At 57.2% G+C, this 26,826-nt stretch overlaps 10 protein-coding genes across 10 annotated transcripts; all 10 read left to right on the top strand.

The window, feature by feature from the left end:
- Window positions 1-625: 625 nt before the first annotated feature.
- LBRM_20_5930 (putative N-acyl-L-amino acid amidohydrolase) lies at window positions 626-1,810 on the top strand (the record flags this gene model as incomplete). The annotated part of the gene is made up of 1 exon (XM_003723093.1): window positions 626-1,810. One exon carries the CDS (start codon window positions 626-628, stop codon window positions 1,808-1,810), a length of 1,185 nt encoding a protein of 394 aa, XP_003723141.1.
- Window positions 1,811-3,459: 1,649 nt separating this feature from the next.
- On the top strand, window positions 3,460-4,812 carry LBRM_20_5920 (putative N-acyl-L-amino acid amidohydrolase; the record flags this gene model as incomplete). Its single annotated transcript, XM_003723092.1, has 1 exon — window positions 3,460-4,812. The coding sequence occupies one exon, from the start codon at window positions 3,460-3,462 to the stop codon at window positions 4,810-4,812; it is 1,353 nt and encodes a 450-aa protein (XP_003723140.1).
- A 1,036-nt stretch (window positions 4,813-5,848) lies between these two features.
- Window positions 5,849-7,057, top strand: LBRM_20_5910 (putative N-acyl-L-amino acid amidohydrolase; the record flags this gene model as incomplete). Its single annotated transcript, XM_003723091.1, has 1 exon — window positions 5,849-7,057. The coding sequence occupies one exon, from the start codon at window positions 5,849-5,851 to the stop codon at window positions 7,055-7,057; it is 1,209 nt and encodes a 402-aa protein (XP_003723139.1).
- A 3,641-nt stretch (window positions 7,058-10,698) lies between these two features.
- Window positions 10,699-11,604, top strand: LBRM_20_5900 (conserved hypothetical protein; the record flags this gene model as incomplete). The annotated part of the gene is made up of 1 exon (XM_003723090.1): window positions 10,699-11,604. The coding sequence occupies one exon, from the start codon at window positions 10,699-10,701 to the stop codon at window positions 11,602-11,604; it is 906 nt and encodes a 301-aa protein (XP_003723138.1).
- Window positions 11,605-12,432: 828 nt separating this feature from the next.
- On the top strand, window positions 12,433-13,689 carry LBRM_20_5890 (mitochondrial RNA ligase 2; the record flags this gene model as incomplete). The annotated part of the gene is made up of 1 exon (XM_003723089.1): window positions 12,433-13,689. The coding sequence occupies one exon, from the start codon at window positions 12,433-12,435 to the stop codon at window positions 13,687-13,689; it is 1,257 nt and encodes a 418-aa protein (XP_003723137.1).
- Window positions 13,690-14,676: 987 nt separating this feature from the next.
- LBRM_20_5880 (conserved hypothetical protein) lies at window positions 14,677-15,606 on the top strand (the record flags this gene model as incomplete). The annotated part of the gene is made up of 1 exon (XM_003723088.1): window positions 14,677-15,606. One exon carries the CDS (start codon window positions 14,677-14,679, stop codon window positions 15,604-15,606), a length of 930 nt encoding a protein of 309 aa, XP_003723136.1.
- Window positions 15,607-16,199: 593 nt separating this feature from the next.
- LBRM_20_5870 (conserved hypothetical protein) lies at window positions 16,200-18,014 on the top strand (the record flags this gene model as incomplete). The annotated part of the gene is made up of 1 exon (XM_003723087.1): window positions 16,200-18,014. The coding sequence occupies one exon, from the start codon at window positions 16,200-16,202 to the stop codon at window positions 18,012-18,014; it is 1,815 nt and encodes a 604-aa protein (XP_003723135.1).
- A 638-nt stretch (window positions 18,015-18,652) lies between these two features.
- On the top strand, window positions 18,653-19,489 carry LBRM_20_5860 (conserved hypothetical protein; the record flags this gene model as incomplete). Its single annotated transcript, XM_003723086.1, has 1 exon — window positions 18,653-19,489. One exon carries the CDS (start codon window positions 18,653-18,655, stop codon window positions 19,487-19,489), a length of 837 nt encoding a protein of 278 aa, XP_003723134.1.
- An 871-nt stretch (window positions 19,490-20,360) lies between these two features.
- LBRM_20_5850 (putative soluble n-ethylmaleimide sensitive factor) lies at window positions 20,361-21,209 on the top strand (the record flags this gene model as incomplete). Its single annotated transcript, XM_003723085.1, has 1 exon — window positions 20,361-21,209. One exon carries the CDS (start codon window positions 20,361-20,363, stop codon window positions 21,207-21,209), a length of 849 nt encoding a protein of 282 aa, XP_003723133.1.
- Window positions 21,210-22,431: 1,222 nt separating this feature from the next.
- LBRM_20_5840 (putative separin) lies at window positions 22,432-26,280 on the top strand (the record flags this gene model as incomplete). The annotated part of the gene is made up of 1 exon (XM_003723084.1): window positions 22,432-26,280. One exon carries the CDS (start codon window positions 22,432-22,434, stop codon window positions 26,278-26,280), a length of 3,849 nt encoding a protein of 1,282 aa, XP_003723132.1.
- Between the last annotated feature and the right edge of the window lie 546 nt (window positions 26,281-26,826).

The following is a 26,826-nucleotide window of genomic DNA, read 5'->3' as shown; positions in this document are numbered from 1 at the left end:
GGAGAGAGCACTGCCCAACTCCCCTTCCCATAACAATTCTTGTGCTGTGGTGTCTTACAGTACCTCTTCTCTACAGACACAGCCACAAGGTGGATGATAAGCATTGAGACCAGTTGACATAGGTACCCTTCACACACACACACTGTGTGCGGAAGGTGCATCACTGTTATCGGGGAACCCAGTCGCAGAGCAACGCTAGTGGGGACAGCAGCGCGCGAGTGTGTCTCTTCTGCATCGGCCCCCTCGTGATAGCGAAGTTTTCCGGCGCAACAACGCGCTGCGCACCGCTCTCAACACGCGTTCCAACACTATGCTCAAACAGTGAGGTCGTCTTCTTCACACCCTCGTATCTACTAAACTTCAGTCGCTTCGTCCGAGTGGTTTTCCGCAGCTCTTATGCTCCTCCTCCACTTTTCCGTACTTCTGTCGTTACTTGTTTGCCTGCTCATTCATTGCGCCTCCGAAGAAGGTCTTTAACGAACGCCGCATTATCCCCGTCTCCCTGCCTCCTCTTTCTGGCGACTCACGCAACGGTCATCTCCGTACCTCAAATCAAACACGCGCACGATTGGTTCAGAGATCATCACTCACACTCTCGCTTCACTGTAGATTTAGAGCCTCAGGCATGCAGCCCATCATCTCACTCATCGCTGCTGTGCAGCCTGAGGTGGTGCAGTGGCGCCGCCACATCCACGAGCATCCATATGTTGCATATGAGGAGCAGCCCACTGCCGACTACGTGGCGGACCTCCTCGGCTGCATGCCCGCGCCGCTGGACATTCGTCGGCTGACGCCGAACAGCGTCGTGGCGGACCTTCGGGGTGGCGCTGGCGAGGGCCCCATGTACGCCCTGCGCGCCGACATGGATGCACTGCCGCTGCAGGAGGAGAGCGGCGAGCCCTTCAGCTCGAAGCGGCCAGGCGTGATGCACGCGTGCGGCCACGATGCGCACACAGCGATGCTGCTTGGCGCAGTGAAGGTGCTGTGCCAGATGCGTGACCGCATCCGTGGCACCGTTCGCTTTATTTTCCAGCACGCCGAGGAGGTGATTCCGAGCGGGGCAAAGCAGCTGGTGGGGCTTGGGGTGCTGGATGGCGTGTCCATGATCTTTGGGCTGCATGTCGCTGCGGAGTACCCTGTTGGCATCATCTCGACGCGACAAGGTACGCTCTACGGTGCCTGCAACGACTTCGACATTGTGATTCGCGGTGCTGGCGGCCATGCCTCGCAGCCGGAGCTGTGTGTCGATCCCATTCACATTGCCTCCGAGGTAGTGGCAAACCTCCAGTCCGTTGTATCCCGTCGCGTGAGTGCGCTGAAGGCTCCTGTGCTGAGCGTCACGCATATCGCGGGCGGCACCGGTGCGTATAACGTGATTCCAGACTCTGTGCACATGCGCGGCACGCTACGCTGTCTCGACCGCAACACTCAGGCCTGCGTCCCTGGCCTGATGGAGGAGATGATCGCCGGCATCACAAAGGCGCATGGCGCTCAGTACGAGCTGAGCTGGCTGGAGCCCAACATCGTGACGTACAACGACCCGAAGGCGTACGAAGTGGTGAAGAGCGTTGCTGAGGAAATGGTTAGTAAAGACGCATTTGTTGTCAAAGCGGAACCAATGTTCGGTGTAGAGGACTTCTCCGAATACGTCGCTGTAATCCCAGGGTGCTTCTCACTGGTGGGCATCCGTGATGAGGTATTTGGTTCCGTCTACACGGAGCACAGCGCGAAGTTCAAGATTGCGGAGCCAGCCTTGAAGAACGGAGTGATGATGCATGTGGGCACCATTATGAAGTTGATGGTGGAGTGAGTGCATCTTGGTTTCTTGGCCTAATTGATGCTTGTGTAAGGTGGGTGAGGGGGGAAGCGCAAGCGTTCGTGGGTACTGATTGCTGCTGGTACGACTCTTTCTTTTCTGGTCTGTTTATTTTGTGGAGTTCAACATCCTTTTGTATGGCAACAGCACCAGGAGCAGTCCCCACCTCCCCTCCTCTCCCCCCCCTCATTGGGTACGTTTCTCGGACTAATTTTCGTTGCATCTTTCAGTTTTGTTTCGCTAATGAGGAGCTCTGCTCTCTCTCGGATGAAACTGATGCGTTCGCCGTTAGGCGTTTGAACCCCATCTGTTGGTTTTCTATTTTTCCCTCTGTGGCACCTGAAAGAGGGAGTGATAGAGACATCAAGTGAGGCCGACATTGGTTTGTTGTCGCTTCGCCTGAATGTGCTCATTCCATATCTTCTCGCTCTTGTGTGAAATCGTATCGCTGAATGGTATGTCATCTAAGATTGGTCATTATATCGTGTGCATCAGCGTATGTATGTATGAGTGTGGTTGTGTAGTAGTGTCTCTGTTTTTTCAGTCGTGCTCACTAGCTAGTGCTCTTTGAACACAACCTTGTGCGTACCCATGTGTAGACTCGTATAAATATGTACACTTGCGTCTGTCTTTCTGCTCCTCTCATTTTCTTCCGACATAGTCCCGCTCCCTCGCCAAGTTCCCCTTTCCCCTTCGACGCCTAATTCGGAGAATGTGCATGCAGTAAAACACGGAAATTTGGCCGCTCTTTTTTGTCTTCAGTGTGGCTATCCTTCTAACTTTTCGTGTAAGTATTCTTGTACGTGGCGTCTTCCATCCAGGAATCGCCTTCATGGGTTATGGAATTTCCTTTCTTTATGCTGACCCTAATGATGGGGAGCGCCTCGGAGTGATATCAGGGTTAACTACCCACTCTCTGTGGCGAAGTCAGGCAGCCCCCCCCCCTCTCCCTGTCAACGCCGGATCACTTCTGACGATGATTCCGTCAAGCACCCGCGATGTGGGGAAGTCAGAGCGGTGTATCGCTACTGATGTCGGTGGTCGAGTCCTGGATGACGCTGCGTTGGAATGACCTACGACCGTGAACACGTGTGTGCCATCCATGTGATAAGCCGAGTGTCAACCCATCTCGAGCATTTCTCACCGGGCCCTCAGCGCCTACTGGGGTGAGGTGACTGAGTCACCGCGAGGTATACACCAGGTGATGACCGGGATAGCGGGCCTGATTGTGAGGCGACCGGCGAAGCTGGGGATAGGTGTAGTTTGAGGTAGGGGCCATGCTCCGATGACGGAGTTCACGCATTACTGTACCGCGCGACTACGGCTACTTAGCACCACGCGATAGGGCCAGTGATAGGCCGGGGGAAGCAGAGATAAATTTTTAAGCTCGTGTATTGCCTGTCAGAGTAGAAGTGCTCTAAAGAGAAGAAAAAATCTCTGAATAAGGGTGCTGCTGTGCACAACCAAATGAAAAAAAACATAGAGCACTATGGCTATGTTCACTCGTGACAGTGTTGCATTTGTCACGGCTACGCCCTCAGTGACAGAACAAGTTAACTTTCTGTACCCACTCTGTATGGTGTATCACCTGCCTCTTGAGACACACACACATATCCCCTGCATCGCACCTCTATAGCTCGCGCATGCCACCAATTTTAACTCCTGTCCAAACACCCATAACCTCACCCCCCCCCCTCCCTCTTCCCCCTTCCATCTTTGAACCTTCACAGCCGTCGAAAAGGTTCTACAGCTCTTTGTTATCGTCTACCCTATCAGCATACTCCAGTGTCATCTACATACCAATCATGGCGTCATTGATAAGCGACCTGATTAAGGTTGTGCAGCCTGAGGTGGTGCAGTGGCGCCGCCACATCCACGAGCATCCATATGTTGCATATGAGGAGCAGCCCACTGCCGACTACGTGGCGGACCTCCTCGGCTGCATGCCCGCGCCGCTGGACATTCGTCGGCTGACGCCGAACAGCGTCGTGGCGGACCTTCGGGGTGGCGCTGGCGAGGGCCCCATGTACGCCCTGCGCGCCGACATGGATGCACTGCCGCTGCAGGAGGAGAGCGGCGAGCCCTTCAGCTCGAAGCGGCCAGGCGTGATGCACGCGTGCGGCCACGATGCGCACACAGCGATGCTGCTTGGCGCAGTGAAGGTGCTGTGCCAGATGCGCGACCGCATCCGTGGCACCGTTCGCTTTATTTTCCAGCACGCCGAGGAGGTGATTCCGAGCGGGGCAAAGCAGCTGGTGGGGCTTGGGGTGCTGGATGGCGTGTCCATGATCTTTGGGCTGCATGTCGATGTCATGCGCCCCTCTGGGTCAATCTGGTGTCGTGTAGGTACGATTATGGGTGCCTGCAACGACTTCGACATTGTGATTCGCGGTGCTGGCGGCCATGCCTCGCAGCCGGAGCTGTGTGTCGATCCCATTCACATTGCCTCCGAGGTAGTGGCAAACCTCCAGTCCGTTGTATCCCGTCGCGTGAGTGCGCTGAAGGCTCCTGTGCTGAGCGTCACGCATATCGCGGGCGGCACCGGTGCGTATAACGTGATTCCAGACTCTGTGCACATGCGCGGCACGCTACGCTGTCTCGACCGCGACACTCAGGCCTGCGTCCCTGGCCTGATGGAGGAGATGATCGCCGGCATCACAAAGGCGCATGGCGCTCAGTACGAGCTGAGCTGGGTGGAACCCGTCACTGTGACGTACAACGACCCGAAGGCGTACGAGGTTGCTGTGCAAGCTTCTCGGGATACACTCGGTGAGGAGAACTACCATGTTCTTGAAAACCCTAAGTTTGGTGTGGAGGACTTCTCCGAATATGTCACCGTCATTCCGGGCTGCTATATTCTTCTTGGGGCAAAGCCATTTGGCGATGCGAAGATTTCACCGGCACACAGCTCCACGTTTCGAATCGACGAGGACGCTTTTTTGCACGGAATCGGGTTCCACGTGAATGTTATCCGCATTCTGATGATTGACTCGTAATTTTCACCCCAATCACGTGCTCGCCATTGCACTGACACCCCTTTGCACAGCCTACGAATGCAATGAGTGGACAACCGCGCTCCGGTGGCCGCTTTGCAACCAATTTCAGGGTTGATACTGCTGTTTTCCCTTGCGAGATATCGTGCCAGGCGTGCACCGCCTCCCCCCTCCGATCTTACTCGCCCTTCCCCCGCGACCGAGGGTGTGCGTGTAGCATTGTGTATTCCCTCCAAGCGCTTCTCATCGGTTTCCTGCTTCCCCTCCCCCCCTCTCTAACATCTTTTTATTCATTGGGAGTGACTCCACTGTTTCTGTTGTACCCAGACACACGTTATCTATTTGTTTTGTTTGATTACCCTACTTTTTTTTGAACGCCAGCAGGTGTATCGTTCTTTCTCCCCCTCCGCATCCTCCCTCCATTGCCCTATATGTGCATCGCTAGCATGATTATTCACTCATGCGTGTTTCCTTCCCTTCCTATCCCCCTCACACACACAGACAGACAGACAGTAATGGATTATATTGATTTCGTGATCGTAGCACTGCCACCTTTCTCTATTTCTCAAGCACATGCATGATACTTGACCTTAACTTTAACAGGCGCCTTCTGCGTCACATGCAAGCGGGAGATGACAGAGCCAAGAGGACAAAAAGCGCGCACACGAGGATAGCAAAACACCAGAATGAGCGAGAGACCTTCTGTAGTCCTCATCAACACAGACGCTGAAGTGCTTTCTTCGTCGCGAGTCCTCAGAACCGTTAAAAACTATCTTGTTGTGGAACAGGAAGCGGAAGATTCCTATATATATGGGGGTGGGTGGGTATGTGCACCTCCTGCAAGCTGCAACTACTTGTTCTTCCTGACCATTTGCCCCCTGGCCCTCATCGACCGTAATAAGCAGCATAACGGCAATGTATTGGCCCTATGTCGCTCCTTCAAGTAGAGCCGTCTGACATTATTGTGTATGTATCCAGATACGCACGACTTTTCTTTCCCTTTCTCTACTCAATGCTTAGCATACCTTTCACCTAACCAATGTCTTTTGTGCAGACCCTCATCACAGCAGTGCAACCTGAGGTGGTGCAGTGGCGCCGCCACATCCACGAGCATCCATATGTTGCATATGAGGAGCAGCCCACTGCCGACTACGTGGCGGACCTCCTCGGCTGCATGCCCGCGCCGCTGGACATTCGTCGGCTGACGCCGAACAGCGTCGTGGCGGACCTTCGGGGTGGCGCTGGCGAGGGCCCCATGTACGCCCTGCGCGCCGACATGGATGCACTGCCGCTGCAGGAGGAGAGCGGCGAGCCCTTCAGCTCGAAGCGGCCAGGCGTGATGCACGCGTGCGGCCACGATGCGCACACGGCGATGCTGCTTGGCGCAGTGAAGGTGCTGTGCCAGATGCGCGACCGCATCCGTGGCACCGTTCGCTTTATTTTCCAGCACGCCGAGGAGGTGATTCCGAGCGGGGCAAAGCAGCTGGTGGGGCTTGGGGTGCTGGATGGCGTGTCCATGATCTTTGGGCTGCATGTCGATGTCATGCGCCCCTCTGGGTCAATCTGGTGTCGTGTAGGTACGATTATGGGTGCCTGCAACGACTTCGACATTGTGATTCGCGGTGCTGGCGGCCATGCCTCGCAGCCGGAGCTGTGTGTCGATCCCATTCACATTGCCTCCGAGGTAGTGGCAAACCTCCAGTCCGTTGTATCCCGTCGCGTGAGTGCGCTGAAGGCTCCTGTGCTGAGCGTCACGCATATCGCGGGCGGCACCGGTGCGTATAACGTGATTCCAGACTCTGTGCACATGCGCGGCACGCTACGCTGTCTCGACCGCAACACTCAGGCCTGCGTCCCTGGCCTGATGGAGGAGATGATCGCCGGCATCACAAAGGCGCATGGCGCTCAGTACGAGCTGAGCTGGCTGGAGCCCAACATCGTGACGTACAACGACCCGAAGGCGTACGAGGTAGCTAAAGCTGCCGCAGTCCGTCTTGTCGGTGAGGAGAACTATCATGAGCTCTCCACTCCTCTTCTAGGAGTGGCTGATTTTTCGGAGTATCAGGCGGTGGTCCCCGGCTGTCTTTGCTGGCTGGGTGTGGGAAACAGCGGTTTGGGAGACGCTAACAACCACAACTACAGTGCAAAGTTCCGTCTTAACGAAGCGGCGATGGAAGTTGGTGTGAAGCACCATGTGCTCATCATCGCGTCACTCATGATGCAGGCAGAAGGCTCCAAAGAGGCGTAGCTTTACGCACTCGTATCTTCTTTTTCTCTTCCTTTGTTCACATTGATCCATCCTAATTCCGGCCACCTCAGCGTGCTATCAGGGGCCTGCAGCCTTCCCTCGGGTGCGGTTGCAGACACCAGGTGTCTGCGGAAAGACCGGGGCTGGCGCTGGGCTGAAGAGGGTTACAGTCATTATGAAGGTTGGTGCAGCAGACTGCGCACCGCGTCAACGGTTTAGCGAATAGACGCGCCCGCCTGCTGCTGCTCTGCTTTTTCTGCGTTGCGGTGATGCCGACCGTAGTCCTGGACCTGCCCTGCACTCCGTGCAGTGTGGGAGTGCGGTGGACTGAACGACACCAAACGGCGCTGGCTGGCCCGGCTCCGTGACGGATCCTCGATGCAAGTCTGCATTCTGCAAGAGACGCGCCTCGCCTCACATGCCTGTAAGGCATCGGGTCTCCCACGTTTTCAGCATTGCGGTGCTGCAAGGGAAAAGAGGCGCGGTGGTGGCGTCCCCGTGCTCGTACATCAGAACACACGCGCAGGTGTAGGCCCTCTCCCGTGCCCAAGGACGAGGTGGAGGAGTGACGGTCTAGCTTGTGCGGTGAGCCTACGGACGGTGCACCCCCGGCGCNCCCTGCGTCCACACCGCTGCGGGACCGAGTGGACGACCCGACCGGGCCGGGGCCATCCTGCACGATGGCGCTTAATATCAAGCGCTTGACGTGTGCAAACGGCGAAGACACCTCGACAGGGACACAGAAACGCCACCGGACGCCGCCCTGGCGCTCGACCGTTTCATCTGTGACTGGGGCATCGCCACCACGGCTCTGAGTGGCCAGTGGGCGATCCAGCTCGCTGTCCGCTTTGGGGAGAGATGTGGCCCGGTGCCGCCAGTGATGGCTGGCGGCCAACCATACTCTTGCCACATGCGAACTCAAAACTGCGCCCCGAAGCATTCCCCGAGATCCAATGGTGCGAGCACCGTGCACACGCGCTGCCAAGTCCAGCTGGCATGGCGTATTGCAGCCAGGCACGGCATCCAGAGGCCAGAGGGGCACGAGGGATGGCCGAGAAAAGTGCGGCGAAATCCACACCGATCAGCCCCCCAAGTGCGTGCGTGCGAAGTATGCGGCATCCCCTACATCCGACCGCGTGCACTGAGGAGGCACAGATGCCGGAGGCATGGCGAGCGCGCCACGAGCTACACCATCGAGTCCCCCAGACTCCGATGGGTCAGGTCGCCAGGCCACCATGTGGGATGCAGTGGCTTGAAGCGACGGAGGGCGAAGCATGCCATGCAGGCCGGGCACAGGGCCTCCGAGGGCCCTGGCCTGAACCTGGCCTGCTTGGACTGAGGCGTGCGGTCCGCCGGAGTCCGTCTGGTGCCGATCGCGCAGCACGTACGCGAGGAAGGGCGGAGGACGGACGAGAAGAGCCCGCTAGACGCGCGGCCCGATTCGACAGCAGGCGGTTCGGTCTGGACAGCCCGGGTTGGCTTTTGTGTGGTGCAGCAGGGGCAGAGGCGGACTGTGGTTGCGCGTGCGTCTGTTGGCTGACTTGCTCGCGATGGGATGTGGACACATTGGAAAAATATACGCTCTCCTTGTTTCAGGTCTCCTATCTACATTTCCATGAAGTTCGATCTCGACTACACTTACCCTTCCCCACCTCTACGTTGCGGGGGGGCTTCTTTGGTCTTAACGGAGCTGCGGAACGAGAGACGCAGCATGGATGAACTTCCTCGGTTTATCCTGAGTATCAGCCTTCCTTAATCCCTTAGTCCCCCTCCTATGCGTTTATCCGCCTTCTCTCTCACTTCCCCGTCGCAAACCTGCTAAAGAGTCTTGTTCAGCACCCGTTGTGTGTTGTCCCTCCCGCGGCAACGGCGTACAAGCGAGGAAGCTTTTCCACTGTAGCTCTTTTTCTCACACCTGTTCAGTCCTTTTGTTTTGTCGTCTTTGCAGGCCAACACAGCTGTGTCATGTCGAGGGAGATATGTCCGTGTGTTGGTGTGTACGCACACACTGGTGTATCGAATTCTCTTTTCGGATAGTATGTGGCTCTCATCCCTTTTTTGCTGAGTCAGTGCACTACCTGGCTGATGAGGTGAGCACACCATTCACTGCGCGAGTTGTCAGCAGCTGGTGCGACAGACGGTGGTGGTGTCCGCTGCGGTGTCGACAAGGGAAATTCATAGGTGTACATGCATGTGCGGTTGTGTGTGCATGTCGGCCAAATGAAAGAAAAACAGCCTTTGCTGGTGATGATGAGCTAGCAACACGAGCACATGCACACACCGTAATCTTTCCCTCATGCCCTCTCTCTCTCTCTCCCTGTACGCCTCTCTTTTCCCCGTCACTCTCCTATTTTTCCTTGTTGCTCAGTTTCCTCAAGCTATCTTCATCGTCATTATTAGTTGGTCAGTGGATGTTATTCTTCTCTCCTTCGTGTTCTCTTTTCTCCTCCATCATCCACCGCATCCCTGTTACTATCGATGTGTTCCTTTTGTGCCCCACATGCAGACCCTGTGCCGAAAAAGATGCCGATGGAAAGGAGGAAGGTGGTGGGCAGAGAAGTTGGATTGCCCGACAGTTCCATCTCTTTTTTTCGTTACCCTCACACTCTTTCTGTGTCTAGTCATTGTGTTCTTCGTGTTTTGCTGCTCAGTATGTACACCTGAGGGCGTGTATGTGCGCATGGGGAAGAAGGTGTGCTTTTCGCTCTACAGGTGAAGTTGTTTGAGGTGCTCGTTGTCGTTTCGCCATGGCTGACTGCTGTTGTTACTCTGGCGGAGTATGCGCCTCTGGTACCGCACCACCCCCGCGCAACCCCTTGCAACTCCCCTCTACTTACGGCCTTGCTACGTATAGAGGATATCATCCAGGGAAATACGCCTGATTTCCGCTACACCCTCCCGTGTTGTGCACAGTGTGTCTCTCTCTCTCTGTAACTGTACGCTGTAGACAAGACAAAACCACATCCACCACTAACTGTGTATCACAGGATGCCATAGAGGCGCTGACCCGCACAGGCTGCGTCTTGTTTGCTTTTTAATCGCTGCTGTTGTCTGTATGGCCGTGTCTTTGGTAGAGGCGCGCGCCTCCGTCCTTGGGACGCATGGAGAGGTCGTGGCAATTCGTCGCGCACACACACATTCACAAGGCTCAGTCGTACGCAGTTCTCGCAGAGGTCTCCGTTTATATGCAGCACCGGCGGTAAAAGATTAAGCGGCATCCCAATGTCACTTGCTCGTCCTTTCTAGTTCCTCTTTCCCATGCTCAGACACGTGTTCAGACCCACCGGGAGAAGGGAGCCTGGAGAGAAAGTTCTACGCAAAATCTTCATCCTTAGCCTCAAGTCTCGCTTCACCCACCACGTTCTTTCTGGATGTGCGCACGATAGCATGTATGCGCATGCCAGCGTACGTGTGTCTATGTGTCTCCCGCTTCCCCCCCCCCCATCCTCCCCCTTTTTTCTCCGCTCTTGCTATCATCGAGTCTTTGACGGCGCATTCTGAGGCAACGCACACCTCAGGGCGAGGAGATTTGTCAAGGGAAAAGGAACGTACTAAAACTGCAAAACCCCTGCAGCGCTTGTCACGCAGTTGACGAAAAAAAAAGGAGTGAAGAAGTCCAGAAAGAGCTCCGGCGTTCAACAATGCTGGTGAGAACACCGAGAGCTCTCCTGGAGAAGACAGGAAGAGAGAGAGCCGCCGCGCTTAACTGGATGCGCCGCATCGCTGCGCGTGTGCCAGAATCCGGGCTCTCGGGGTCTCAGCTGCAAGCACTTCTGGAGGATGAGTTCCCGTTCTTTTCGCCTTCCGAGGTTGGTGCTGTGACCCTGAAGGAGGCAGTCTTGAAATTCCCTCAGCTACTGAGTGTGGAAGATAGCAACAAGCTGCAAGCCAAGTGGCATGTACGACCCACTCCTGAGCCGGAGGCGCAGGAACAGCGAGCGTCCTCCTCGCCGAGACCCACTGAGACGTACGCGCTGTCTATGATGAAGCTTCAGCAGTTCTGCACCAAGCGAGCGCGTCTGCATCACAACACGTATATGCCACTGGAGTATGCGCTCAGCAAGGCCGATATCAATGATGTGAACATTGTCGGAGAAGTACTGAGAAACGCAGACGTTGCGCTGGACGTGCAGGCGGGGGTGCGCATTAAGCCAAAGCGCACGCCGCGTACGGTTGTGGCCTTCGTGGACGGTGATGTACTCCCTGCCGTTGCCGTGAATGAAATGTGCAATGAGCTCAACGTAGTGAAGGATTCAAGCATCGTAACCATCGTTCGGCAGCCGGGAAGCCATGCGCTCTCGGCTGTCGACACTGTGTGCCCCAACGTCATTCCAACCTATCTGAGTATTGAGAAGCACGCACAGGAGCTCCGGCTTCGGAGGCCAGATGTGCGCCACGATATCGTGTACATGTGCGCTGCCTCACAGTTCGACACCTACGCAGATCGTGTGGCTCTTCTAAACGACTTCCCTGATGCGGACGTGTATGTGTGCTGCCCGAGCATGATAGCGCTGGTTAAACCAAAGAAGGTGATTCCGTTCGAGTGAGGTTGCGCATCGCGTGGCATCGATCAATGCGACTGCCGGTGCTTTTCTGCGAGCGAGTGTGTGCTGATGCTGTTGTTGTGGAGCCAACCTCATTGTCACGCATCCATGAATTTGCGTGTTGTTGTTTGTATTAGGGGAAAGAGGAGCAGCGCCTGTTGAGTTGCAGAGACAGTTTACTGCAACATGGGTTGCCGCACACGACCCTCTTTGTGCTTTCTGTTATTTGATGTCTCTCTTAGCTTTTCTTCAAATGGGGAGAAAAATGAATATGAAAATCGATACGACTATGTGTATTCTCAGTAGAGCTGCTGCTGCCGCGACTGTTGTACCTGGATTACCACAGTTGCTATCCTGGATAATGGTGAGGATGGATGAAAAGAGGTCAGTTCGTGTCACACTCGAGTTAATCTTTCTTTTTTTGCATTTTGGCGGCTTCGTTGGGGACGACTGCCTCCCCCTCCCCTCTCCCCTTTCCTGTTTGGCCTCCAGCTGCACGCACAGAAACGTACACACGCGCGTAAAGGTCAATGCGCGTGTGCAACTGTTGGTAGCTCATTACCCACGACCATCTGACCACCTTCACTACAGAACCCCCTGCCATCTCTCTTTCTGGTCGTGTATATTTTATGTGTTCTCTCATGTTCGGTGAACAAATCAGCACGTGAAGAGGAAAAGTGAAAGGAATTCAACCTTGGTGCGCACGCAAGAGCACTTGCTCAGCATCCTTTCGGCTTGGGACGAGCGATGTCTGGCAGCTGTCAGATCATCTCTCCACAGTGAAGCCTATCAGCGCATCAACCGAAGGCGTTATTCTGTGCATGTGCGACGATGCTTAGACGATGCCTGCTTGCACAGCTCGTGCGCCGCTCGCCGATTCTCTTTTCGGGGGAAAGGGAAGCGCTGTTTGAGCGCTATAGTGAGATTGAAAACGCCCACTCACGACGCATTGAGGCACTGAAGAACGCTGGTCTCTTCAATGATGAGTGGATTGCCACGGAAAAGGTCCATGGCGCTAACTTTGGCATCTACTCAACAGAACACGGAAAGACTCTTCAGTACGCAAAGCGGAGCGGCATCATGCCGCCGCACGAGCATTTCTTTGGCTACCACATACTGATACCAGATCTCGCAAGGTATGCCCAGAAAGGCCGAGAACTGCTCATGGAACATCTCGGCTCTTCACCCAGCACCGTTATTATTAACGGGGAGCTCTTTGGCGGCAAGTATGACCACCCAAGCGTGCCAAAGCGGCGGCAGAGCGTGATGGTGGCCGGCAGGCCGCGCACCATTACAGCTGTGCAGAACAACGCCTTCCCACAGTACTGCCCAGACCTGCACTTCTACGCCTTCGACATCAAGTACCGGATGACCGAGGAAGAGGATTACTGCACTATGACATACGACGAAGCCCTGGCCATCTTTGAGAAAATTCCGGGCCTGCTCTACGCGAAGGCTATCATTCGAGGGCCACTGAACAAAGTGACCGCGTTTGACGTGGAGCACTTCGTCACGACAATTCCTCCGCTGGTGGGGATGGGCGACTACCCGCTCAAGGGAAACTGGTCGGAGGGCCTCGTGGTAAAGCACCGCCGTCGTGGCGAGCCCGGTTTCGACCCAAAGGGGCTCACCATCATGAAGTTGAAGTGCACTGCCTTCCAGGAGATCTCGACCGATCGTCGCCAGGGGCCGCGTGTAGACGAGATGGAGGAGGTTCGGCGGCAGTCCATCCAAGTCTCCGGCGTTCAGCTACCGGACATGGAAAGCGTCATTCGAGAGCCCGAGGTGCGCCAGGCGACACAGCACCTACTTAGCCACGTGTGTGAAAATCGCCTTCAGAGTGTCCTGTCCAAAATCGGTACCGACCCGTTCGAGACGCAGTCTATGACTCCCAACGAGCTCTCCACGCTGCTCGCAAAAGATGCGCTGAAGGACTTCTTGAAGGAGGTGGACGCAAAGATCATCAACGCACCGCTACTCATCCGCCGCGAGATGACCCGCTACGTTCTGTTCGAGGCGCGCAAGTACGTTGCCAGTAGATGGAAGGACATCCTCGGGCAGCAAAAGAATGCAGACGGTGAGTCATGATCGAGGCAGTTGCTCACACACTCTCTCTTCGCTCCTCTCCGCGTTTGTGTATATGGCTCTGTTGCCTCACCCATGCGCATGTCCCCATCTTCCCTAGCGGCGGTTGGGTTGTTGGCCGCTGAGTCGTCTTTGTGATGTGCTGCTGAAGAGGCGTTGTGTCTAAACAACAGACAAAAAAGTGTTCACAAGTCTCTACAAGATCGACTCAACGAACAACCAAAACAGACAATGAAAACGGTGCGGTTGTGTCCGTCGCACGAGCAACGCTTGAGTCAGTGCCGCTGTTCCTCGTGTAAGGCAGGATCACTATAGTAGCTCTCTCTCTCATACAGGTGGGATGGGGGGAGTCACGGCTGGATGTCATCTACCTCCACCCTTCGGCCTCCCCTAGCCCACGCTCGTCTCTCTCTTACCGTTTGCTCACATTTTACCTGTGTTACTCGACTATGCCTTGAGCTTTTGTCTGCGTCTCGATCCTCGCTCACCAACGTACGTGCACCTCCCCCCGCCTCACCCTTTCCCCTCTCTTTCACACTCGCACATTCTCTCACGCACACGTACATCTTTAGCTCTATATTCACCCACACCATCAGCCCTTTCCCCCCCCCCCCGCGCATCCCTCTCTTCAATCGTTCAAGGGGACACACTACAAGACCACAGCGGGGCAGCACGCGGAGTTGACGCCTCGCTCTCTGTGCTCCCCTACTCCGCTTTTCGCACAGCGAGAGGCCTGCATCGATAGACTGCATCAGCAGCTGGGTAGGGAGAAGCGTACACCCCTGTGCGCGTGTTTCCGCTCCACACGCTCCCTTCTTCCACTACCACGAGCGGAGAGAGAGGCGGGCGGAGAGAAAGCTGCTTTGTTTAGCCTCCCATCACCCCTTCCACTAACCCGTGAGGCGTTAGCGATCACTTGTGCTCAACTCTTTTGTGGGTGCAGCCGCACCTGCACACGGCTTTGTTGGCGGGATCCCCAGGCGTACAGTAATGCAGGCTCTTCGGCGCTGCTCGGCAGTGTTGCCTGCTAGGGCAGCACCAGCTGCTACTGCTATCCTGAGCCAGCCCCGCTGGACGGCGCACGAGGCACGCGAACAAGTGCCTCGAAGCTGCATCCTGGCGCGGTGGACAGGGGCCGGCGCAGCGCCAACGCAGACAAGTCAGAGCCTATTGGGCAAAGGCATGAGCTTTGCCTCTGGCCTGCTGCGTGACGCCTCTCCCTCCATCCGCAGCGCCTCTACAAACGTGACCATCGACTCCACCGTAGGTGACGTTTTATGGGACCTGTGCGAACGCATGGACTACTACGTCCAGTACAATATTCCCTCCAGCTGGCGGGTGACAGAGCTGCTGCGCGACAACAGTATTGCCATCCAGTGTAGTCCACCACTGTCAATGGAGGCCTCGGGGGAGTCGGGTGTCGCCGTGCATGGCATCTCACTTAACTGCTTTGCATATAAGCAGCGCGTAAAGCAGGCAGACAGCGTTCGGCTTCTGCACATCTTCCTGAAGCGCTTCAACGCGTCGGTGAACAACTCGCTGGAGCTACTCTCCGAGGGCTATCCGCCGCCTCTGCCAACGGAGATGAGAGTGCCCTCCAAGGGCAACAGTGACAGTGCTGTGAATACCAGCACACCGACGAGCACTCAGGCGCGCGACGCCGGCAACAAAGAGGGCATGTGCCAGATGCTCGCCAAGCAGCTGAATAGCGCGGTGGCGGAGGTCACTTTTACGCCAGCCCCTGGTCAGCCGCTTGCCCATAGTCTGTGCCGCGCCTTCTACAACTCCAATGGCCGATTTCACTACGTCATCGTCGTTGCGGTGCCTGAGGAAGAGTACGCCAACTCGGTCGATCTCATGATCCACGCCTTGGCTTCGGTTGTCGAGAGTCGTGTGGAGGCTGCGGCGAAGCGGACATAGCGGCGGTCACTGCAGACGGTGAAGGGGGTAGGCGAGGGGAGAACAAGATGGATGTGGCACCATTCGTGGGTTCGAAGAACTTGGTGTCCTCCCGCCTTTTGTGTCATTCCTGCTCCCCACTACTGACCTATTCGTCCATCAGTTTCACTTCCTCATTCCCCTCCTCACACTGCAGGGTTTGTCTCTCCGCGTCGGTTTTCAACTTCCTCACAGTAATTGCCAACACTCCCGTGAGCGTGTGTCTGTACGTGGGTGTATGAGTGTCAATTTCTCGCCCCCTCCACCTCCCTCTGCCTTCGCCTCTCGCACATAAGTGGCACCCCACACACCCACACACACACACACGCATGTGTGGGCGCGTGCCGGTATTTTTGCCGTGCAGCGATGACATGAAAGATGGACTGATCGAAACACAACTTGCATTTCATTGTGGCAAGTGTATGGTGGTCGTAACTAAGTGGGGCGGATTGAATTTGTGTCCGTGTTACTTCCGAACGCTCCGCCACCACCATCCGCTAATGCACGCCAGAGCCTTCCATTCGTCCCTCCCTCCTCCGTCTCCTCAATCCTGTCTTCCCAGTGCGCCCTCAGTCATGCCTATTTCACCACCTCCTCCGAGCACCGAGACGCACGATGCCGTACAGTTGCACGAGCACAGCAATGCCAATCTTCTTAAGATGGACACCCATGACAAGTACTCCACCGTAGGCGCCATCAAGAAACTCATTGCAAAAACTCTGCCAGCTGAGCAGCGCGAGATACAAGAGCAGCCGCTGCTCAAGGGACTTCTCCGCATCAACAAGAACCCCAAGAATCCATACCTTTTCATGGCCTTCGAGACCCCTGAGGACCGCGCGGTCGCTTCCACTCTGCTGCAGACTATCTCCCACCGCGGCCGCCCTTGGATGGAGGCGTCTGTCTCATCACGAGACTTGGAGCTCACTCACAAGGGTGGTGTGAAGCGTCTGCGCGACGGCAACAACGGCAACGGGGGTAGTAAGCTGGCTCAGTACGAGCACCTTAGCATGGAGGAACAACTGGACCGCAAGAAACGGCACTGCCTCAGCGTGATGCGAGCAATTCTGCCGTCCCACGGGTACGGCTACGCCGCCTTTCAAGATCGCTTTCTCGGCATCTTCACGAGCCCCCTGAGGGAGGGCTACCGCAACCACGTCAACCTGTCTTTTGGGTTTTGCGCAGACGGCACCACGTCGGCGCTGGGATTCCAGGAAGGCTCTCTTGTGGAGGGCACAGCCGCCATCCTCCCTGCCACGCTGCCCGGTAAGGACATTGTGACGATGAACACTGTCGCCAAGGTGGTGGCTGCAGCGCTGATGAACGTGTGCGCGGAGTTCAGAAACGCCGCGAAGGGTGGCCTCGACGTTTTCGACAAGGTCAAGGCCAGTGGGTTCTGGCGCAAGCTGCAAGTGCGTCACAACGTAAAGGGCGAGGTGATGATGGACGTAGAGGTGGATGCCGCCAGCACGACGGCAGAAGTGTGGGCAGCGGTGCGACGACGCCTCGTGGAAGTCTTCACATCTGACGAGATGCGTGTCAAGCTGGTTGTAGCGGCTGGACTGTCCACAGCAGCCGTGGTGAGTCTGCAGTGCCACACACACACGGGAATCAGCTCCCTACCTTTCGACGTGCCGCGGGAGGTGCTGTTTGGCACACCCACCCTCACCGAATACCTCGCCGGGCTGTGCTTCGAGCTCAGCCCAACAGCGTTCTTTCAGGTCAACACGCCAGGCATGGAAACGATGCTGACAAAGGTGACGGAAGTGGCTGAGTTGTCGACAGGCACAACGCTGTTGGACTTGTGCAGTGGCACTGGTACGATTGGACTGACGCTCTCTAAGCACGTGAGGCGCGTTATCGGAATTGAGCTAGTGGAGTCGGCCGTTGCGAATGCACGGCGGAACGCTCAGCAGAACGGCATCGCCAACGCCGAGTTCCATTGCGGACGGGTGGAGCACCTGCTCCCCTCCGTCATCAGTGGCCTGCCTGCCGAGGACCGCGGCGACATTGTGGTCATCCTCGACCCGCCAAGGGCTGGAGTGAACAGTACAGTACTGAAGTGGATTCGCGGCATGGAGACAATAAGGCGTGTAGTATATATCTCCTGCGAGCAGAAGGCGCTGGAGCGGGACTGCCCTAGACTGACGAAGCCCAACACAAAAGCGTATCGGGGGAACCCGTTCGAGGTCACTGCAGCCTTTGCTGTCGACCTTTTCCCACACACGCACCACGTGGAGATGATCGCGGTGCTTACACGTCGCCCAGAGAGTACTGGTGCTCCTTTAAGTGAATCGGTACCAGCGCTGGTACCGGCACCGACAAGCGCTGAAAGCTCGGCTGAAGACGAGGAAGAGGCGGCCATCGACGTGGACAATGGCTGTGTCGAGTAGCGGAGTCTCACTGAAAAAGTAAGACAGACTGTTGAGTGTGAGAATAACGTGCAGAAAGACCCCGTGTGTGTGTGTGTCGATGAGAAGTCATGCAACGTATGTGCGTTCAAGACTGGTTCTCTCTATACAAGCCGCGTCTCTTTCTGCATTCTTGGTGTATGCATCAGCGAATGTGTGCATCCCAACACGCACACCCACCCCTTCCATCCGTTCTGAAAAGAGGCGGTGAAAGGAGGAATCGCCAAGAGAAGAGGTGTGAACAGCAGCAGAGAGGAGAGCGGCGAGCTGCCGTTTGACCATCCTCCCTCCCCCTCTCCCCATTTCCCCGCTCACCCCATGCGTGCTGTCGGGGAAGTAGCCACATACACCTGCTCACAACTACCGCCCCCTTCCTCTGATTCAAAAACATACGTGTAACGTATCTGCCCTACGCGCTCTTCGCTACTGCCACCACCATTGCCTCCTCAGTCGCCCGTCTTCCTCCTTGACCGTCTTTGCCGTGTCTTGCGCTCTACTCTAAAACGTAAGAGTGCCCTGTGCTCAAAACAACTCCGCCTTTGCTCGTGGCCCTTTGCGTCCCTCTTTGCCTGCGTATACCTCTCCGGGTGCGTGTTCCCCGCCTGTGCTTCACAACAGGAATGTCTGCGTGGTCCAACCGCAATCTAGCCGCGATGCTCAAGGAGCAGAAGGCCTCTCCCGGCGCGGCGGCGTTGCTGGGAGACAAGACGAGGAACGGCGATGTGCCGAAGCGCCCGGTGGTATCGGTGGAGCCGGCGCCGAAGTTCACGGCTCCCACCGCGGCGGCAGTGGTGACGACTGGCTCCGAGCCCACCCCTGAGCCTGCTGCTGGACCTGAGGTGGTATACACCCTCATCGGCCCTGTGTCGATGCCGCAGGCGCTTGCCAAGCTGGTTATGCCCTCTGAGTTCCGCTTCGCAGGTACCGTCGAGGCTCGGAAGCCTGTTGCTCTGCAGCCCCCCGTGACCCGCCAGCCAGCGGAGGTGGTGCCGACGCCGGCGGTCATCACCCCACCCATGCCCGTCGAGGCACTTCCTGTGCCGACGGTTACGTCTTCCTCCGATCTGCAGCGTACCCCATCGCCGAAGCAGCAGGAGCAGCATCACCATCACCAGTGGAATCCGCCACAGCCAGTGTACAACCCGTCGGTGAACGACTACGTGCCTCAGTACGAGGGTGCCCGACCGTACGGAGGCGAGCTCGGCAGCGTGCCGCTCTTCTATAGCACCGAGAGACAGTACAACGCGCAGCCCTACCACCCAACCTACTACAACTTGTACTGCAGTGGCGGCTACAGCAGCAGCGCCATTCAGTACGGTGAGCACGGTGACATATACCACAGCTATTATCCTGGCCAGTGTGGCTCATACACGGGCAGCCGTCTGCAGACCCGCCCGCCGTACTACCCGCCTCGTGATCCCCCGCCGCAGCAGAATCCTGCGACTCAGTACAACTAAACCTATAAGTAGCGCTGATGGATGATGCGATGCCTGAATCACAGTACAGCTTCTCAAGCGCTGCGTGAACAATCATTGAGGTACAACCTAGGTCCTCTGTGCGTGAGAGAGGTGGTGCTTCTTTCGTTTTCGCTTCTTCACTTGCTCCCCGTCTCATCCTTGCCTATCAAGGCTTCTGGCACCGCCCACTGACCAGCGCACAGGCACTACACAATCGCCTCTAATGTTCTTTTATTGGTTCGTTAACGATCTAACTGTTGATGATTTGCGCGCCCTTGTGGTACCGCTCGCGTCCACGTGTAGCTGACGCTATAATCGTATCTAGACTTCTCCTGGCCCTCTCTGGGCACGCCGCCTGTCACCTACAGAGCACCATCAAAGCTTTTTGTAGGCCTGTATTACCCCCACCTCTCCTCCTGCTCCCGCGTCTGGGCACCTACATGGGTCTCTGTACGAATGCGCATCGTTGTGCATTGCAGCAACACACGACTTCGTAAGATCCTTTGCTGTTACGACTCGCCCCCACCCACTTATTGCCTCCTTTTCGTATCCGCCCCGCACCACGTTGTTGTCGTTTCTCGTGTTGCGCATCCCTCTCATGCCGCACACTCCACCCCGTCATCTTGCGTGCATATCGCCTCGAACGCTGTCTCGGGCCTACGCACCGATAGAGCCACAACTGCCCACGGATTTCCTCATTTCACGGCATTCAGGGATCCAAAAAAAAAAAATAAAGAATTAGACACCGGCCCTCTGACTCTGGCGCTTGCGCATCCCTCTCTTGCCGCGGCGCCACTCTACCACAACCTCATTTTCTACACAGCGACGGTGGCAACACGTGCGCGTGTGCACGCCCACCCATCATCCCAGCATGTCCTCCGCCGACTCCATGTTCGCAGATGCGGACAAGAAGACAAAGAAAACGTTCTTCAAGGACTTCGAGGGCGCCTTTGACCTCTTCAACAAAGCTGGCGTCCGGTACAAGCTGGACAAGGACTTCATGCGCGCCGGCGATGCCTACTCGCGTGCCGGAGACTGTGCGGTGAAACTTGGCGACAAGGCGGGGGCGGGTATGGCCTTTGCCGACGCCGTGAATGCTTACAAGAAAATCGACGCGGGCAAGGCCAAGACGATGCTAGACATGGCAGTGCGTCTGCAAATTGAAAACAATCGCTTGTCCGGCGCGGCGCGGCTTCTCTTGGAGTTCGCTACCTCTCTCGAGGAGCAGGGGTCTGGCATGGATGCCATCCCACATTACGAACAAGCTATGCAATACTTCAAAGCCGAGGACCAGAAGGCGCAGGCACAGAAGTGTATGATAGCAATAGGGAAGATCTACGGCGAGAACGACCAGTATGACAAGGCTCTCATGTACTACGAGCGCATTGCAAATGAGATGCTTGGCGGCCCTCTCAAGTTCCAGGCGCAGGACTACTTCCTGCGGGCGATGCTCTGCCGCTACGCCATGGTGACCAACGACAATCGCTTCGAGGGGAGTGAGGAGTGCCGCGACGCGCTGCAGCAGTACATGTCCGCCGATATCTACCTGAAGAACACACGCGAGGCGGAGTTCCTGCAGCTCATCCTGGACGCCGTCACCGACAGCGACGTGGAGAAGTTTGAGATTGGTGTGTCGTTGCTGCAGGACATTCGCAAGCTGGATGACTGGAAGACACATGTTTTGCTTGTGGTGAAGCACAACATGGAGAGCCTCGCGTGAGCCAATCCGTGGTTGACGTGAGAAGGAACCAGAGAGTGAGAGTGAGCAGGGGCGTGGCTGGCCAACATGAGACATCCCTCTCTCTCTCTCTGATCTGTGTGCGCGCCACGCTGGCTCGCTGGTGCTCTCGCCTGCCTTTCCGCTCCTTTTCTCTTACTACTCTCCTCATCCCTCGTGAGGTTCACCAAACTCACGCATGTAAGCCCCCGCTGACTAGCGCGCCTTCCTCCCCTGCCGTCTCAGTGTCGCCTCGCTGGGCATTCGCCTACAAAAATGTTTGCGCTGACCGCAGGGCTTGAGAAGGGGTGCAGAGACTGGGAAGTTTGAACAGAAAGCGCCAATGGCGCCTCTGGTCCCTCTCCATCGCTTCTGTCCATCAGCTGTGCTTCGGACTTGATACCCTCCGCGCGCGCTGCTGGGTACTCCCCCTTTTTGCCTTTCTTTTTCCTGTCACGTTTACTGTGACGACCTGCGTTGGTGCCGCTGCACCGATCTGCGCGTGTTTATGTCGGCACGTGCGTGAGGGTGTGTGCATGGATCTGTGCATAGCCTCACGGAGTGCGTGCCTGTTGGAGTGGGTGTATGTGTGTGTGAGGCGAGGAAATCTCAATTGGGTGGTACTTGCCTCTCCACCTTTCCTGTCTCACTCCCAAGTACCCGAGTACTATGGTGACGCTGGTTACCTCGTTGCTTCAGAAAAAGTGCGCAACTGCCTATCTTTCCTTGTTTTCTCATGCACATCCTCCTCAGCTTTATGTCCTGGACATCGGCTTAGCGGCGGCGAGAGAAGTAGGTGCGGTGGCATCCTTAGTCCATGAGAGGATGGTTGAGTCGGGTCACCGAGCCGCCTCCCTACTACCCGCTGTACGGTGAAGAGAGCACCCAAGTTGCTAAGGTCGCTCGCTTTGTTATGCCAAGAAACTGGTGGCTCTCTTCTCGACTGTTGCCCTCCTCTGTCTGCAGAGCGCACAGGCAGAGAGACGCTCAGCACAGGGCCCCATTTTCTCTCCGCCTGCGTCTACTCCTTTGCCTTTTCCACCTTTCTCTCTCCGTCGGCTATCCGCCCGTCTTCTCGAAGCCCACTCATACACGTACACACGCGCTCATTTTGCTGCTCCCACGCCTGCTGGAGGCAGACACGTTTGCGGGACCGTGTGCACGTCCACGTCTGAAAAAGGGTGGGGTGAAGCACACGGAAACGCACGAGCGCGCTCAGACAAGCATGACATCACCCTACAGCTCCCTATTGCGGACCCTCCATTATGCCACCAGCCGCACCTTGCACAACCTCGACGAGGTTGCGGCGCTGGTGGAAGCCGCGGAGAAGCTGTCCTCCTCCCGCTATCACCGCCTCGCATCGCCGTGGGATCTGCCGAAACTACTCTCGTCCGCGTTACGCACGCAGCTCAACACACGCATGTGTTCGTCTGCAGCGGTGGCTAGCAGTGTCAGTACAGTCTCTCTGTGCCGCGTGCTGGCAACAGCGTGGCGGCTGTGTCCGCTGGTGACGCTACCGTTGCCTAGTGTCGCCGATGATGACATCTCACCGGCCAGCGTCGCATCGCTTCTGTCGCTCACCGATGAGGACGTTGTGCGGGTGGGGCGGGAGATGGCCTCGCTGGCGAACGCTCCAGGTTCTTCGGACGCAGCGGAGTCGCCTGCTTGTGGCACGGCGATCGCTGTTGTGACGTCGCTGCTGCTCTACTGGCACATGCTGTCCAGCGAGGCACAGGAAGCCACTGCAAAGGGTGAGGAAATGTTTCGGCGGGTGTCGACGACAGTGTGGCGGTGTTTACAGCAGTGGACCACAGCTAACGGCTGTAATGAGGTGCGTCGTAGACTCCTCACAACTTGGGTGAACACGGTGCTGCGGCGTGCACTACAGTGTACGAGTGGCCTGTGTGTGGTGAGCGCCGTGACGCTGCTGGACACTGTCGCGCAATCGCGCACGGATTTGACGATGTCCATGACTTTCACCTCAAGCGGTCTATCGAACAGTGGACTCAGCGAGTCTTGGGTAAGGCTGCACCTGCGCGTCTGCCAATATGTAATGGAGGACATGCGCACGCACCAAGCGGCCTTCAGTACAGAGTGGAGTCGCTCCGTCGCACCGGTGCTCACTCGCGCCTTCGCGCAGGAGCCGTCTTTGCTATCCCCCTCCTTTAGCAATGTGGTGCAGTTTGCCGAGCCGCTGGACGCTTCGCTGGGTGAACTGATGCGTGTGGTCCACCGTGTGCGGCGGTGCGCACTCAGCAGTAGTGCCGCAGCACAGGCGGGCGAGCACGCCTCGTGGGTGAGTGCAAATACCCTAGAGCCGCTCCTGTGTTTGGCAACTCTCTCGCAGCGACTGGCTGCAACGGGGGTACCGGTCGTGTCCTTCACGACGGCCGAAACTTATCGCACATGCGTGGCGCCGCTAATTGCGGTGTCACTTCGCTGGGGCCTTGTTGCAGAGGCGTGTGCGCTGCTCGACTGGTTCACCGACGCGTTGGATGACCGTGGAGCGCAGTGGCAGCGGCGCTTGCATCAAATCCTGGACGGTATTACACTAGATGCGGCCTCTTCCGCGCCAGCGGCCACCTTGACCGGGTCGCGCGAACGAGAGGGAGGTCTGCCGTACATCAAGTGTCTTGAAGAACTTCAGTGCACCTCCTCCACGGCTCTGGATGTGCTGGCCACTTCTCACGACATCAGGCAGCTGCGGCCGGTATGTGACGCCCTCCTGCGCCACCACCCTTCTGAGTGGGCCACGGAGGTGCTACAGGACTCGTTTGCCTCATTCTTTGTTCTCGGTGGACTCACACGCCTGATTGATGCGCTGTTACAGGCACGTGATGCCCCGCTGGCACGCTTCTACGTGACGTTGCTGGGGCGCCTCCTCCCGCGTTGCGCCTGCCCAACACAACTCGAAGCACTGCTGCGACTTGTGCACCGCCTTGCCACCGTGCTCACCACCACCCACCTCTCCGCGGCGGACTACGCCGCTCCTGGAAGCCGCTACGGAACAGCCTTGGCGGGGTGGCGACATCTGAAGATCACCCTCGAGCACGTGTGCGCAGAGCTTTTCGATTGTGACGACGTGGGCGGTGCAGGGCACCTCGGCTGGCCACGGCAGAGCACTGCGGGTCTTGCATGGGACGCTCGGAAACGTCTTCAAGGTTTTTGCGGGCACAGCATCACTCTCAGCGGAGTAGAGAGCGCTGATGCCGCCGCTTCTGCTCAGGTAATGTCCAACTATCCTGCGGTCACCCTGGGCACCCTTGTGGAACTCTGCTACGCCCCTGCCGGTTCTCAGAGTGAAAAAGAGGGGCAGCTGTGGCTCCGACGCACTCGGGTCAGCACCACGTGTTCCTCAGGGGCGCAGCACACGCAAGATCAGCAGCTGCCCAACCTAGTGGTACGCTGCCCTGTTGGGGAGGCACTACAGGCTTGCGCAGCTGAGATGGCAGACGTGATGAGCCAAAACCGAGCGCAACTAGTGCGAGGCATCGCAAGCGCAGTCGGGGAGACGGGCCGGTGCCTTGACAACCAAAGCTCATGTGAGCTTGCCACAGGCACAAGCTGCAGGTGGAAGCAAGCGGGCAACTGTGCCGCGGCGCCGACCGAAACGAATCCTCAGCGGCAGCAACGGCTCAAAGAGGTGTGGTGGTGTGAACGGTTTGAGCTTGACAGTCGTATTGGCCGGGTTGCAGTGTCGATGCAAGACGCCCTCGGGGCGGCGCATATGCTGCTGCTCGGCGACCCCAGTCCCTCCCTCAGTGGCCAGCTGCAAGCACTGGCGGTACGCTTCGCCTCCGAGTGCATGCGTCTCCGCGGCGACAGTCGATGCCCTCCTGTTGACGCCATGCAGCGCGTCACTCTGCAGGTTCTTGTGGCGGCTCCGTACCTGTGGAGAGATAAGACACAATCTCGTGGGAAGATCACGTGCTGGTACGGCCCACGCAACGCACGCAGTTGCATGTGTTGTACGCAGACAGTGAAGCGCGCGCAGAGGACATTGCTCGAGGCGGTCACGTCGCTAGGACAGCTGGTCGTAACCGCTACAGCGGCAGCTGCTGAGTCATCGTCGTCATATGCACTCGCTAGTGAGCCGGGGCGCCTGGAGGAATGCTGGCTGGGGCTGTTGGTGGATAAGGCAGTACAGTGTGTTGTGGAAGAAATGGTACCGGCAGTGCTGGACGCGTACTACCGCGAGCTCATGCCAGACGCCGCCACCACTGCGCCGAGTGATGGTGGGGAATGTCATCATCACCATGCGAACTTGCTTCTTGTCTCTCGCGAGCACGTGTATGTGGTACTGGACGGAGAGCTGCACGCGTTGCCTTGGGAAGCCCTGGATGTGTGCCAAGAGCGCAGCATGTCTCGCGTGCCGTCGTGTGACTACCTGAAGTTCTACAGCACGGACTCGTCGGCCGTATCCCTGCGACGCTCCTTTGTCTACCGCGATGACGAGGCTCTGCAACACAGCTCCTCCAGACTTACAGATCTCATCGCGAAGCACTCGCATTGGGAGGTGGCCTACGGAGAGACGCTGCAGGCGGCAGCGGCGGCGGCGCGGAGTGACGGCAATACAATCGCTTCGCCGCTAATGCACCGCCTCCTTTCCCAGTCCAAGGCCTCGAGCGATCGCATTGACACATTCGTGTACGCGGGGCACAAGGGTGGGGAACACCTGGTGCCTCGCAGTGCGCTGTACGACTGGATTCCAGCTGCAGCTGGCGTGCCCCCGGTGTTGGTGCTGCTGATGGGCTGCAGCTCTGCCCGTATGCAAGCCAGCGCGCTCTATGACTGTTTTGGCTTGCCCTTCGCGTACCTTAGCGCAGGCGTGTCGTGCGTTCTGGGTTGCCTGTGGGACGTCACGGACGCCGACATTGACCGCCTTACCTGTCGCTTTCTACAAGTAGCCAGTCAGACGATGGAGGATGGCAAATGCATAACCATTGGGGAGTGCCTGGCAGTGGCGCGCCGGGCCTGCAAGTTGCATTACCTGACCAGCATGGCAACCGTCTTCTATGGGGTGAACTGTTACGTGGAGGCTACGAGGGAAGAAGACAACAGGGCTTCTGCGTGATGACTCGTAAAGCCGTTTCTTTCTTTTGCTCTCTCCTCTCAGGTTTGTGCACGGAGACATGGGTGCGTGGGGGTGTCCTGCATGCATTGTGTCCCCGCTGCACCGGTGCTCTCGGAACACGTACACACACCCGCACTCCTTCGTGCCGTGGAGGCGATAATTCGCGCTTTGCCCGCCAGCCTGTTTGGGCGTTTCTTCTTTTTCTGTTAGAACTCACCTCGTTAGATGAATCATTCGATACACTTTTGGGCGTTCTCCCGCGCTCTGCGGCTCTGCTTCTCCGCCCCCCCCCCCCCCAGTTCTTCTTTCACCACCACCTTCGACGCATCACTGGAACATGCAACGACACCGACCGAGTCAGAGAGGGGCTCATGTGTGTGACGACGAGCTGCGTGCCATCGCAGGCCACAGAAGTACCGGTGTGGTGCCCCTCCGCCTCTGCTGCCAGTCTGCCAGTGGGCTTCTCAGCTGCAGCGGTGCGTGACCCTGCGCTTGTATGCCTGCACCAAAGAAGAGCAAACGTCGATAAGTGCACAGCCACGCCCT

The sequence above is a fragment of the Leishmania braziliensis genome (genome assembly GCF_000002845.2).
Source record: "Leishmania braziliensis MHOM/BR/75/M2904 contig, possible fusion of chromosomes 20 and 34".
Lineage (NCBI taxonomy): Eukaryota > Euglenozoa > Kinetoplastea > Trypanosomatida > Trypanosomatidae > Leishmania > Leishmania braziliensis.
The sequence above is the reverse complement of the archived record's forward strand: the minus strand, read 5'-3'. Positions and strand labels throughout refer to the sequence as shown.